Source organism: Salarias fasciatus, chromosome 7 (assembly GCF_902148845.1).
Source record: "Salarias fasciatus chromosome 7, fSalaFa1.1, whole genome shotgun sequence".
Classification (NCBI taxonomy): Eukaryota; Metazoa; Chordata; class Actinopteri; order Blenniiformes; family Blenniidae; genus Salarias; species Salarias fasciatus.
In genome coordinates this window covers 2,528,770-2,542,813 of record NC_043751.1, presented here as the reverse complement: position 1 = coordinate 2,542,813, position 14,044 = coordinate 2,528,770, and the positions used below count along the sequence as shown (strand labels likewise).

Genomic DNA, 14,044 nt, shown 5'->3' with positions numbered 1-14,044 from the left:
GCTGGTTGTTGTTGGGGCTGGTTGTTGCTGGGGCTTGTTGTTGGGGCTGGTTGTTGTTGGGGCTGGTTGTTGCTGGGGCTTGTTGTTGGGGCTGGTTGTTGCTGGGGCTTTTTGTTGGGGCTGGTTGTTGGGGCTGGTTGTTGGGTCTTGTTGGGGCTGGTTGTTGCTGGGGCTTGTTGTTGGGTCTTGTTGGGCTGGTGTTGCTGGGGATTGTTGCCTGGGCTTGTTGTTGTTGGGTAAGGTTGTTGGGTCTTGTTGGGGCTGGTTGTTTGTTGGGTCTGGTTGTGGGTATTGTTGGGGCTGGTTGTTGTTGGGTCTGGTTGTTGGGTCTTGTTGGGGCTGGTTGTTGTTGGGTCTGGTTGTTGGGTCTTGTTGGGCTGGTTGCTAGGGCTTGTTGATGGGTATTGTTGTTGTTGGGTCTGGTTGTTGGGTGTTGTTGGGGCTGGTTGCTGGGGCTGGTTGTTGTCGGGGCTTGTTGCTGGGTCTGGTTGTTGGGGCTTGTTGCTGGGTCTGGTTGTGGGGCTTGTTGCTGGGTCTGGTTGTTGGGGATTGTTGTTGGGTATTGTGGGCTGGTTGTTGGGTCTTGTTGGGGCTGGTTGTTGTTGGGGGTGGTTGTTGCTGGGGCTTGTTGTTGTTGGGGCTGGTTGTTGCTGGGGCTTGTTGTTGGGGCTGGTTGTTGTTGGAGCTGGTTGTTGGGGCTTGTTGCTGGGTCTTGTTGTTGCTGGTCTTGTTGTTGGGGCTTGTTGTTGGGGCTGGTTGTTGTTGGGGCTGGTTGTTGTTGGGGCTGGTTGTTGGGGCTGGTTGTTGCTGGGGCTTGTTGTGGGGTGGTTGTGCTGGGGCTTGTTGTTGGGGTGGTTGTGGGGCTGGTTGTGTGGGGCTGGTTGTGGGTATTGTTGGGGCTGGTTGTTGCTGGGGCTTGTTGTTGGGGCTGGTTGTTGCTGGGGCTGGTTGTTGCTGGGGCTTGTTGTTGGGGCTGGTTGTTGCTGGGGCTTGTTGCTGGGGCTTGTTGTTGGGGCTGGTTGTTGCTGGGGCTTGTTGTTGGGTCTTGTTGGGGCTGGTTGTTGCTGGGGCTTGTTGCCTGGGCTTGTTGTTGTTGGGGCTGGTTGTTGCTGGGGCTTGTTGTTGGGGCTGGTTGTTGCTGGGGCTTTTTGTTGGGGCTGGTTGTTGGGGCTGGTTGTTGTTGGGTCTGGTTGTTGGGTCTTGTTGGGTCTGGTTGTTGGGTCTTGTTGGGTCTGGTTGTTGGGTCTTGTTGGGTCTGGTTGTTCACCCTGTGAGGAGGTCAGTTTCATCTCCATTCTGAAAAGTGCTATGCTAGCAGTTTGCTGTGCGTCGATGCACAAATAACGATTCAACGATACTTGAAGTCGATGCATCGTTGCAGGCCTAGACTCTATGGAGAGAAACCAGGGAGCGTTCAGCTGGACTGATCCTCTGTCTGCGACCTTTGACCCTGATCTGATGTACTGTGGAGAGGCAGAGTGGCCAGCAGCCGGTCAGCTGTTTGTCCAGGGAGGGACGGACATGTTTGTCTTCTGGGTGTGATAAGTGTGTGTCGGGGACTCGCCGTCTCTCACACACACACACACACACACACACACACACACACACACACACACACACACACACACACACACACACACACACACACACACACACACGGCCTCCTCCAGAGCGGGTAACGGGTTGATTCCCCGTCTCGGCTGGAAACGAGGTGCCATTGAGGCGTCGTCTTCTCGGGGAACACTGTCACGTTGGCAGCCTGGAGATTCTCCACCAGTCAGCTGTCAGGGAAGCCTGGCCTCATGTCACTCTACTGCTTACAGAAGGTACCTTCTGTTTTACTTCACCCTGAAAAGCGTGAGCCTGCCGGAGTGTTCCGTCAGACCCTGCGGCTCACAGTCGGTGCCAGATGGCCAATCAGAATCACAGTGTCTCTCTCTAGTTCTGAACAGTTACTCTCACAGCGCCCGGATGTTGTCTGTTCCATTGAGGATCTGCTGTTCCTTCAGTCCATGTTTTCCAATATTTCTCCAGCTTGAAAGACTGGATGGAATGAATGTAAGTTTCTTAGTGACTGCTCCACCATGAATTCACCCTGGTTTGAAACCAGCCTCATTACATCACCCTGAACCTGCGTTCTACACTCTATTGCAGGGGTGGCGAACCCCAGTCCTCGAGAGCCGCAGCCCTGCATGTTTTCCATGGCCTGTTCTCAATTCTTAGTCCGCAAGTGCACACTCGTGGACTTGGAGAGTACACACCTGTTAGTCGGACTTTGAGTCCAGACTTTCGATGAGGCGAGAACGCATCGAAGTTAATGTGCAATTGGAACATGTGGACTTGATGACTTCGTGTGTCTACAGCGCCAATATCTGATAGTTTTCATTCATTTATACATTAAAAGATTGATCAAAAAGCAACATAAGATGAGTATTTATAGCGAGGGCCAGTGATCAGGAAGCATTAGAGGAAGAGAGTAGTTGGTGTGGAACAAGTTTATAAAGCAAGTTGCTGCATTAAATATTGGAAAAAGGTTAAAATTACTATACAGGATGGTCGACACTGCAGAAAATGTGGCAAAACTGCTTGTACCTATTCTGTCACATAAATGCTGTGTGTAATACAGAGTTACTCTTACTTCTAGCCTCCTGCCCTCCTATACAGCTATTCAAGTACTGTTTAACTACTTGGAGCTAATCTCAGAATAACAGCAGCTGATCAGACATTTCTACACATACAGTTATTTCACTTTGTTTTACTGCCTGTCATACCTGTGTGCCTTCTGTCCTCCGCCCTGCTCCGGTCTTCATGATGCACTGATTTCCATGAGTCTAATATGCATTATATAGCTAAACACATCATTATCACTTTTCAGTTCTCTTTTCAGTAAATACATCAATGTGTTCCACTATTAAGCAAAGAGAGATACGAGGGGGGACCCAAAAAGTTTCCGGACTGATTCTATTAATAAAAAAAATACAATGAATTTCCGACTTTGGCCGCTAGATGTCGCTACAGGATAGCCTCATGCATAACTGTGCCAGGTTTGGTCTTCCCCCATGATGCGGTCAGCTGACAGTCATTGTTTATGTTGACAGAGTGACACCCCGCTCTTCGATTTTTTCAAGATGGCGGATATCCATTGATATGCGCTCTGTCAAAACATTTTGTTTTTTATTGGGGAAAACAGCGGCAGAAACACTCATCATGTTGCAGACATTCTTTAAGAAGGATTCTTCGGGTGTCTGAGTGGTTTGGGCCCTTTAAGAGTAATCAGATACATCACGAAGGACCAGGCACGCAGAGGACAACAATCCACTTCCAGAACAGAGGAAAACGTCACAAAAACTGAAGAAGACGTCCTGGTAGATCCACGCAGGACTTTTGATGACATTGCAGATCTGATGGGAGTATTGTAGAGATCCAGACAGATCATCCTCAGGCGGTTATTAGAAGCAGGGAGACGAAGGCTCCCGGAAATGGCCTCATCATGACAGACAGCAGACCACAGGACGCCCCGTTACGCACAGAAATAGCACCAAATGTTGTGCGGTAAAGCATATTTTTTGACTAAAACCGTGACCAGCCAGCCTCCCCACTGCCATATTCACCTGATCTGGCCCCAGGCGACTGCTTTTTGTTGTCAAAGATGAAACTGGAGTGGCAGCGGAAAGGTAAGACAGGCATACAGGCGGGGGAGGGAAAATCGAAGTTCTATCTTTCCGGCACAGTTACGCGCGGTCATGGCGACTCTTCTGAACAATGAAAATCTCCGGTGCAGCGTTGTATTCAAGCCAAAGGAGAGTATTTTGAAGGTGACAGTTTCAAATAATTGCAAAGATTAAAAAATAAAAAGTTATAACCACAGTCCGGGAACTTTTGGGTCCCCCCTCGTATTAGTCATAAACAGATGTCTAACAAATAAAGTCAGGAGTTCAAGGAAAATGTATTAAACAACCTTCAACAGAACCTTCAAGAGTAAAAGCAAAAGTAAGTGGAAACCTCAGGAAAGTTTAAAAAATGACATGTTTTTAAAAGTTCTACAGTTCTTTCTTTTATTTACCAGGAACAACAACAACAACATGAACAGGTCAACGATAAGGAGGTCATGTGGCTCCAGTCTTCAGTGTTTCCTGGGAGAACAGATTCTACAGATTCTGCTCCTGGAAAAATCCCCTGGATGGAGTCAGGAGCTTCAGTCTGGTTCCAGCAGGGTTCTCAGTCCTGCAGCACCCAATTACCTTTGTGACACTGACAACCTGTTGGAAAGAAGGAAGCTTTATCTCAATAACCAGAAACACAAACATGTCCACAGTGAATTCTTACAATAAGATCACAATTTACGAGGGGGGACCCAAAAGTTCCCGGACTGTAGTTATAACTTTTTATTTTTTAATCTTCGCAATGGGCCATTTTCACAGCTCCACTACTTCCTGAAATTAACTGTGCACATTCATTTCCTGTCTTGCATTATTGGCCAAACTGATTAATCCAGGTGTGTCTTGTTGCAGCAGTCTAAACCAGACACACCTGGATTAATCAGTTTGGCCAATAATGCAAGACAGGAAATGAATGTGCACAGCTATTTTCAGGAAGTAGTGAAGCTGTGAAAATACCCCATTATTTGAAACTGTCACCTTCAAAATCCTAAGATAGAACTTCGATTTTCCCTCCCCCGCCTGTATGCATGTCTTACCTTTCCGCTGCCGCTCCAGTTTCATCTTTGACAACAAAAAGCCGTCGTCCGGGGCCAGATCAGGTGAATATGGTGGTGGGGAGGCTGGCTGGTCACGGTTTTAGTCCAAAAATATGCTTTACGCACAACATTTGGTGCTATTTCTGTGCGTAACAGGGCGTCCTGTGGTCTGCTGTCTGCTATGATGAGGCCATTTCCGGGAGACTTCGTCTCCCTGCTTCTAATAACCGCCTGAGGATGATCAGTCTGGATCTCTACAATACTCCCATCAGTTCTGCAATGTCATCAAAAGTCCTGCGTGGATCTACCAGGACGTCTTCTTCAGTTTTTGTGACGTTTTCCTCTGTTCTGGAAGTGGATTGTTGTCCTCTGCGTGCCTGGTCTTCCTGATGTAATCTGATTACTGTTAAAGGGCCCAAACCACTCAGAAACCATAGAATCCTTCTTAAGAATGTCTGCAACATGGTGAGTGTTTTCTGCCGCTGTTTTTCCCAATAAAAAACAAAATGTTTTGACAGAGCGGCATATCCGTGGATATCCGCCATCTTGAAAAACCGAAGAGCGGGGTGTAACTCTGTCAACATACACAATGACTGTCAGCTGACCGCTTCATGGGAAAGACCAAACCTGGCACAGTTATGCATGAGGTTATCCTGTCACCTGCTAGGCCTTCAGATGGCGCTGTCACTCTGACACTGAAACTCCAAAATGGAGAAGAAGACACGGAGCAGGACTCGGAGCTGCACATGCAGCGTGATGTAAACAAACACAGCACCAGAACATACGGCCTGTTCAATAAAACAGCATGAGGAGCTTCTGTAGGAAAAATCAGCCAATCAGCTGATGAGGAGTTTTACTGTCCAGGACGGTCCACCAGCATTAATCTGCAGCCCTGCAGGCTGTTAGCATGGCGACATGCTAGTTTAGCCGCTACTGGCTACAGGCTATGTGTCCAGAGATCATGTCTGCTGGTTGGGATGTTCAGTCTGCTCTGCTGACAGCTTCTTCTGCTGGCTACAGGAGTTGGTGGAGTCGTGTAGCGCAGCGTTTTAAAGAGACATGAACACTGCCCACCTACACAGCCAAAGTGGACTTTTTTTTTTTTAAATACCGAATTTACCGACATGGGCAAAATGCCGTCGGTTATTGTAGTAAACTTCGGTATCGATAAATTTTCGGTTATATTGCCTAGGCCTAGGGCCGTGGCTTGCTGTCATTTCCTGAAGCAGGCTGGAGCGGCCGGCGGTGGGCTGTAGGGAGCGGGAGCGGGAGCGGCCGGCGGGTGGGCTGTAGGGAGCGGGAGCGGCGGCGGTGGGGCTGTAGGGAGCGGGAGCCGGTGGTGGGGCTGTAGGGAGCGGGAGCCGGTGGTGGGGCTGTAGGGAGCGGGAGCCGGTGGTGGGGCTGTAGGGAGCGGGAGCCGGTGGTGGGGCTGTAGGGAGCGGGAGCAGCCAGCGGTGGGGTTGTAGGGAGCGGGAGCGGCCGGCGGTGGGGCTGTAGGGAGCGGGAGGAGCGGCCGGCGGTGGGGCTGTAGGGAGCGGGGATGCGGCCAGCAGTGGGGTTGTAGGGGAGCGGGAGCGGCCGGCGGTGGGGAGATATTTTAATATATTACAGTTCTGAACTCTGATGCTTGGAGATTCTTGACTTTTGGACACCAAACTGTGTGCATCACCACAGAATACCATTCCTTCATTAAAGCATGGTGGTGGCAGCATCATGCTGTAGGGATGCGTCTCGGCTCCAGGTGTCTGGAAGGATGTAAAGGTAAAATAAACTTGGTAAAGTTTTGAGAACCTTTCAGGCAGCCTGATGCAGAGCGGTGAGATGGGAGAATTCTGACCGCTTCCATCCGACAGCAACATTTTCTTGGACGGTGTGCAGCCCGGTTTGGACTCTGTCTCCAGTAGAGGACCTGAGCAGTCTTGCTATAAATACTGTATAGACAGTGTGGAGGGTATATAGAGAGCAGACATCAGTGGATATCGAGGCAGAAGCTCCGGCGGCCGTCCTGCTCTGCCAGAACACTGAGGAGGAAGCAGAGCCGTTGCAGCGTTTCGTCACTTTCTCAAGCAGGTGGTTTTTTCTGGGAGCTGCTGTCTTCACTTCCACTCAGACTCAAGGCTCAGACTTCAAGCTCCCGCCCCGCCGTCACCAGTTTCCTACCCTTCTGTCACCCTCGTGTCACCCCTCGTGTCACCCCTCGTGTCACCCCCATCATGTGTCGGCCGTCGTGTGGCCCCTCCGTGTCACCCCCCGTGTGGCCCCCCCATGTGGACCCCCGTGTCCGGAGTGGATCGTGCTTACTTGGGGAATCCATTGCTGCAGGAGTCACTAGGCTGAAGGAGGAGAATCAGTCGTCTCAGAGGGTTTGAGAGTAAATGTTTTTCTGGCTGCAGCGCTTCAGTGGAGGGTAAAAACATCGTGTGACTCTGAAAAGGTGGAAAGAAGCAAGGACACACACTGGAGCTGGTAATCAACAGGAAGCTCCAATGCAGGAAGCTGAAAGGAACTCAGATAAAATCCTTGGATAGAAAGTTTTTGGTCTAAACTGTATTTTTTTTTTCTTTTGTACAAAATCACAAATTGTTTCTGAAAACTTTATGAAGCCAGGTAGTTTTCATCTGAGTCTGGTTCAGAGGGGATGGGGTGTGTCTGAGTCTGGTTCAGAGGGGATGGGGTGTATCTGAGTCTGGTTCAGAGGGGATGGGGTGTGTATGAGTCTGGTTCAGAGGGGACGGGGTGGTGTCTGAGTCCGGTTCAGAGGGGTATGGGGTGTGTCTGAGTCCGGTTCAGAGGGGACGGGGTGTGTCTGAGTCGGTTCAGAGGGGACGGGGTGTGTCTGAGTCTGGTTCAGAGGGGACGGGGTGTATCTGAGTCCGGTTCAGTGGGGACGGGGTTGTGTCTGAGTCCGGTTCCAGAGGGGATGGGGTGTGTCTGAGTCTGGTTCAGAGGGGACGGGGTGTGTCTGAGTCTGGTTTCAGAGGGGACGGGGTGTGTCTGAGTCTGGTTCAGAGGGGACGGGGTGTGTCTGAGTCCGGTCAGAGGGGACGGGGTGTGTCTGAGTCCGGTTCAGAGGGGATGGGTGTGTTCTGAGTCTGGTTCAGAGGGGACGGGGTGTGTCTGAGTCTGGTTCAGAGGGGACGGGGTGTGTCTGAGTCTGGTTCAGAGGGGATGGGGTGTGGTCTGAGTCTGGTTCAGAGGGGACGGGGGTGTGTCTGAGTCTGGTTTCAGAGGGGAATGGGGTGTGTCTGAGTCTGGTTCAGAGGGGACGGGTGTGTCTGAGTCTGGTTCAGAGGGGACGGGGTGTGTCTGAGTCTGGTTCAGAGGGGACGGGGTGTGTCTGAGTCTGGTCAGAGGGGACGGGTGTTGTCTGAGTCTGGTTCAGAGGGGACGGGGTGTGTCTGAGTCTGGTTCAGAGGGGACGGGGTGTATCTGAGCCTGTACCTTTTCACTGTTCTAATGGAACTAATGTTGTCCCCCTTCCTGTCTGTCCTGTGGCTGCCCCCCCCACCCCGGTCCTGTCCTCCGTGTCTCTCTTCAGGTGAACAAGCAGCAGCTGCAGGCGGTGAAGGAGCGCTTCCTGGCCTTCCTGGACGGAGACACTCAGATCGTGGCCGACGAGGCTTTCTGCAACGCCGTGAGGAGCTACTACGGGTGTGTGTGTGTGTGTGTGTGTGTGTGTGTGTGTGTGTGTGTGTGTGTGTGTGTGTGTGGTGTGTGTGTGTGTGTGTGTGTGTGTGTGTGTGTGTGTGTGTGTGTGTGTGTGTGTGTGTGTGGTGTGTGTGTGTGTGTGTGTGTTGTGTGTGTGTGTGGTAAGCTGCTTGATGGGGGGGCTGTCAGCTCTTGTCAGTGGGAGAAACACCCCTACTTTACCATAAAACCTCGTTTCCAGGTTTTTTTTTCTTTGTCTTGTGTCTCTGCTGTAAGAAGTTGAATAAACACATTCAGACACTAAAGGACAGCAGTGAAATCTCAGGACTCCTTTCCCACCGGCCAAAAAACCTGTGTAAACCCGCTAACTATCGGCTCCTCATGGCAGTGGGAAAGGTTTTAATCGGCATTTAGACCTGGTAACGGGGACGGTGTTCTGCTGCATTGGTTACTTTTGTTGTGCTCCGTCGCGCTGATGATGTCATCAACGTGGGACACCATCAGCACGAGAAAACGCAGCGTTGCGGCTCGCCAGCAGGTGGCCAGACCCGCGTCTGCATGCAGTGGCAAAGGAGTCTTAAAAAAAAAAAAAAAAAGCCGATCGTTAGCGGGTCGAAGATGGGGATAAATCCACATGGGGCTGGAGTACAGTTGGACAATTTCGGTAAATACAGATCGAGCCTCGTCTTCAACATCCATGACTGTCCCGTAGTGACTCACAGTTGTTCTTTTCATTGTACGAGGAAAAACTGCAAAACTTACAAATCCACTTCATCCTCAGTCAGATCCGGAGTGAGCAGATTGAACCGTCTGCTCCTCAAACATAGTATATCCCCAGAGTGTGGCGCTAAAGCCTTGAGTGGGTAAGAATAGATGAACACTGAAAACATGAGCATGAATTGAAACGACCTGTCTGAGATTTGTCTGATGTTCCAGAGTTCCATTGAGTTGATCCGGATAAACGACCATCTTTTTTATCATTTATTTGGAAAACAAGATCCAGAAGGACAGTCCATTGTCTATGTCTCCAGCGAGGACATGTTTTAAATGGTACTCTCAACAGATCAACGCCTTCTCTAAACATTTGAGCTTCATGTTGAAATCTGCTTCAAGGCTGAAGACTGGACTCGTTTTCTAAACCGTCACTCGACTTCAACTCTTCTTCCTACTGCTTCTTGACTGAGATGCTAAATGATATGCAAGCCTCCAGGTCTCCTCAGCACCAGTGCAGCATTTAAACACTGCTGCCATCACATTCCTAAGCTGTCAGCTGTCGCTTAGTGGTGTGTGTGTGTGTGTGTGTGTGTGTGTGGGAGGTTCATATCTGTGTTACGTCTGTTTGCTTTGATAGAACTTTCAGTCAGACCCGCTAATGCAGCATGAAAGTGGATTTGCCAGAGCGCAGTGTGGGAGGATGGAAATGTTGGAAGAGTGTGTGTTCGTGCTTATTTAACGTTCTCCACACATTAACTTCCAGTCTTTAATGTTTACATGGATACCGGGCTCTGTTTCAGCCGCACAGTGCAGGGTGGGCAGGCCAGTGGGCGTTTCCACAGGTGCTACATCGCGCCTAAGTCAGATGGGTATGTTGTTGACTGTCTGCTCCCAGATGGGCGGAGCCACGCCGGGGGTAGGTGTCCACACATTCAGCTGGGTGCGGGGGCGACTTCGTTCCAGAACACTTCCCACGGTGCGTGGAAGCTCGCCAGCTGGAACCACCTCTGTGGAGCGGGACCGGTCAGTGGTGGTTTGACTGACGGGCTGACCGCCTGGCTGCACAGCGCCGTCTCTCCGTGTCATGTACATGTTATCCTGCCGGTTGTACATGTTTTGCACACAGTGGACTTGGTCACATTAAAGATACTCAGACTCACCATGGAGCACATGCGCTCTCTTGGACTGCCGGTTTTGAGTGGGGGAGCCTGCCGGGGGGCGTCTTCTCCTGGTCTGGTCGCTCGATGGCTGCCTGCGCCGGGGAGGAGGGGGAGAAGAATGTCCACAGGGGGAGGAGGCGTTTGTCTGCATCCAGTCTGGCAGTGGCAGTATTAAACCCTCTTCTATATGTTGTATTTTGTTCCTGTATTTCTCCACTCAGCCGGCTTGCAGTCTTTATCGTCTCCATTGATGAACTTGCAGTCTCCGCAATTCAGGCTGAGACTGTTTCAGAAGTAAGAACTCATTTCAGTAAGCCACACTGCGGGATATCCCGGGGTGAAGAGGAGGCTCACCGTGGTCAGAGCTCTGCAAGTGAAGCAAGTGGATGCGTCACTAGTTAACGTTGAGAAATAGCAGCTCCAGTAAGAATCCAGCCTTCCTCAGAGAACCGGCTGTCTGGTCACACCCCGACCCGACCCGACCCGACCCGACCAGACCCGGACCGACCAGACCCGGACCGACCAGACCCGGACCGGACCGGATTCGGCGAACAACGCAGGATCCGTTCATCTCTTTGTCAGGACCTAAAGCTGAATAAACTAGACCACACATAGATGGAATTTCCCTCCATGTTGCTTTTTCCTCTGCTCAGTAAATGAAAGACCCTTCGGAGTTTGATCCTCTGGAGGTCTCCTTGGCGGGCCACCTGGTTGACCACCTTGATTGGCAGCGTAGTAAAGGAAGAAAGCTTAGTCACTCTTTCACCATGGGGAGGTGAACGTCGTCCGACTGCCTCTCAGCATTCTGCTGACAAGAAATGAAACATGGCAAGACATCCTGAACGCTGCCACAACCTGGAGGAATTCTCTCATACTTTAGTACTTCCGTTTGTTTTACAGTGGGACGGAAAGTATTCTGACTCCTTCAAATTCTCAGTCTGTGTCATTGCATTCATTTGCCGAAATCAAAAAGTTAATTTATTTCTCAATGTACATTCAGCTACGGAGCCCCGGACATGACTTGGTAAAAAAAAAAAAAAAAAAAAATTAATAATAGGGCTGCAGCTATCGATTATTTTAGTAATCGATTAATCTATCGATCATTTGGTCGATTGATCGATTAATTGGATAATATATATTATCCAAGAAAATTCTATATAATTTTTTTACATTTTTTGTTTTATTTCGGCAAGCATAAAACTCACCACGGACAAAAAATGAACTACTATTAATACTTGCAGTAACATTCATTAAAGTGCACAAGAACACACATTGCTAGGATGAACGTTGCACTTTAAATTCACAAAATTATTTAAATTAAAAAATAAAATACCTGAGAGGGCTAAGGCCTCCCCTTCATTATAAAAAAATGCACATGAAAGCTGATTATTAAAGAACACTTCAAGTACAGCAGGCAATATTCAGTATTGTCAAACAATTTCTATTGATATTAATTTGCTGTCTTGTGCAAAAACCAAACAAAATAATACTCAGGCTGAGTCCAAAACAGCACATTCACACATTCAAATTTCTTCATCATCAATGAAAGAGACGTTGATATTGCTTATAATAATTTCATGACTTCTTTTAAAGCATGTCTTGACTTTCATTGCCCCTTAAAAACTTAAATGATATTAAACGTAAAAACTGAAGCCCTTGGATGACAAACAGACTAATTAATGCTTGTAAAAGAAAAATGTTCTCTACAAGAAGTTTATCTAAGCTGGAACCTTGGAATCTGAAAACCGATACAAAAATATAAAAAGAAACTAGCAGAAATATTGAGAAGAAGTAAGAAAGAGTACTATAAGACTTTGCTTGATTGTAATAAGAATAATATAAAAGGTTTTTGGAGAGCGCTAAATGAAATTATTGGAACTAAGCCTAAATTAATATAATAGCAGAATATTTTATACATAAGGATAGGACGTGGTTAATTTGCAAGAAATAGTTGAAGGGTCAGTAACTACTTTGTTGAAGTGGGGGCCAGATCTTGCTAAAGCAGTTGCCACTCCAAATAATGTCCCCCAAACTGATGTCAATGTAATCGTAATCCTGGTTCCCTTCTGCCTCAGCCCAGTCGATGATGAGGAAATCCTTAAAGTGGTGGGACGGTTTTAAGAAGAAAACCTCTCAGGACTGTGATGGCCTGAGCATGAGCCTGATTTAAGCAAGTTATTGTTGATATAATTACTCCAATTACACACATCTTTAATCTCTCCTTTGAAACTGTGAATTTCCATCACAAATGAAATTGCAAAAGTAATGACCCATATTCAAAAATGGTGATGAACATATTTTTTCAAAACCACAGGCCGATCTCTCTGCTGCCTCAAATGGCAAAAATTCTTGAAAAACTTTTTAAGGACAGACTCAATACCTATATGAATAGAAATAACTTATTACAGGAAAGCCAGTATGGCTTCAGGGAGAACCGTTCCACCACTCTAGCCACGATCGACCTGGTTGAAGAGATTAGCAACAACATGGAGAAACAAAAATATTCTCTTGCCATTTTTATAGATCTCAAAAAGGCGTTTGATACGATAGACCACAGTATCTTAAACCAACTAGAAAAATATGGAATCAGAGGCTGCCCGTTTGCATTGGTTGAATCATACTTGCACAACAGACATCAGTGTGTCAGATTGGTGACTGTGCCTCAACCTTGAGGCCCATCGAGTGTGGAGTGCCTCAAGGTTCTGTATCGGACCAATCCTCTTTTACTGTATATTAATGACTTGTGTGCTATCTCCAAAAAACTCAAATTAGTACTTTTCGCAGACGATACAACAATTTTTGTGCTCTGGAACGAATCTAAACCAGCTATTGGCCGAGGCCTCTACGGAAATGATCAAACTGAAAGAATGGTTTGACTATAATAAATTATCACTTAATCTCAAAAAAACTAAATTCATGGTAATAGGTAACAAGAAAATCGACATGGAACCTAATTACTAATAAATAATGAAATAATTGAATGTGTGGAACGAATATAATTTTCTTGGGATTTATTATTGATCTGAAATTACGCTGGAAGCCACAAATAACAACTGTGAAAAATAAAATGGCTAAATCTATTGCAATTATGAGAAAATCAAAACATCTTTTGGATTCAAAAGCGCTTTTCACAATCTCTTGTACGCTTATATTACCATATATTAGCTACTGCGTCGAGGTTTGGGGAAATACATATCAAACCAATGTTAATGACATTTCCATCATGCAAAAAAAAGGCTATCAGGATTATACACAATGCTGGTTATAAGGATCATACAAACCCTCTTTTTCTACATTCTAAGATTATGAAATTTGAAGATCTAGTGAAATTTAAAACACTACAAATCATGTATAAGGCCCGGAACAAACTGCCTCCGATCAATATTCAGAGCATGTTCCTTGATAGAGATCCTAAATATAATCTAAGAGGACAAATGAATTTTAAAAACCAGCGGGTTCGTACCACTTTAAAAAGTATGTTTATCACTGAAGAGGAGTTGACTTATGGAATTAATTGGATGACTCTTTAACCTCATTAGCAAGCTTTAAAGACTGTACAAATTAAATGTATTCATGAGATATGCTGTCAATGAAAGTCTGCTGTAAAATATGTGTTTATATAATGTATGTATTAAACTCTATTATAGAATTACCATCATCCTAAGTGCTATTGGACGATATAAATGAAATATGTAGCAATTAATCCAACAGTATTACGGTTTAAGGATTGTTTATGGTTACACACTGATGATGTGTTCAAGTTTGAGCATCAGTAGATGTATTGTTAACCGAAACCTCTGGGAGTACCAGTGACACCAGGAATAGA

The 14,044-nt window shown here is 47.2% G+C and overlaps 1 protein-coding gene across 5 annotated transcripts in view; it reads left to right on the top strand.

The window, feature by feature from the left end:
- cadps2 (Ca++-dependent secretion activator 2) overlaps positions 1-14,044 on the top strand; it is a 219,114-nt gene that overhangs the window by 31,230 nt on the left and 173,840 nt on the right. For all 5 annotated transcript variants that reach the window (XM_030097248.1, XM_030097247.1, XM_030097245.1 and 2 more), the window contains exon 2: positions 8,235-8,346. In XM_030097248.1, the coding sequence (XP_029953108.1) occupies positions 8,235-8,346 (112 nt within the window). The remainder of the gene's footprint in view (positions 1-8,234; positions 8,347-14,044) is intronic.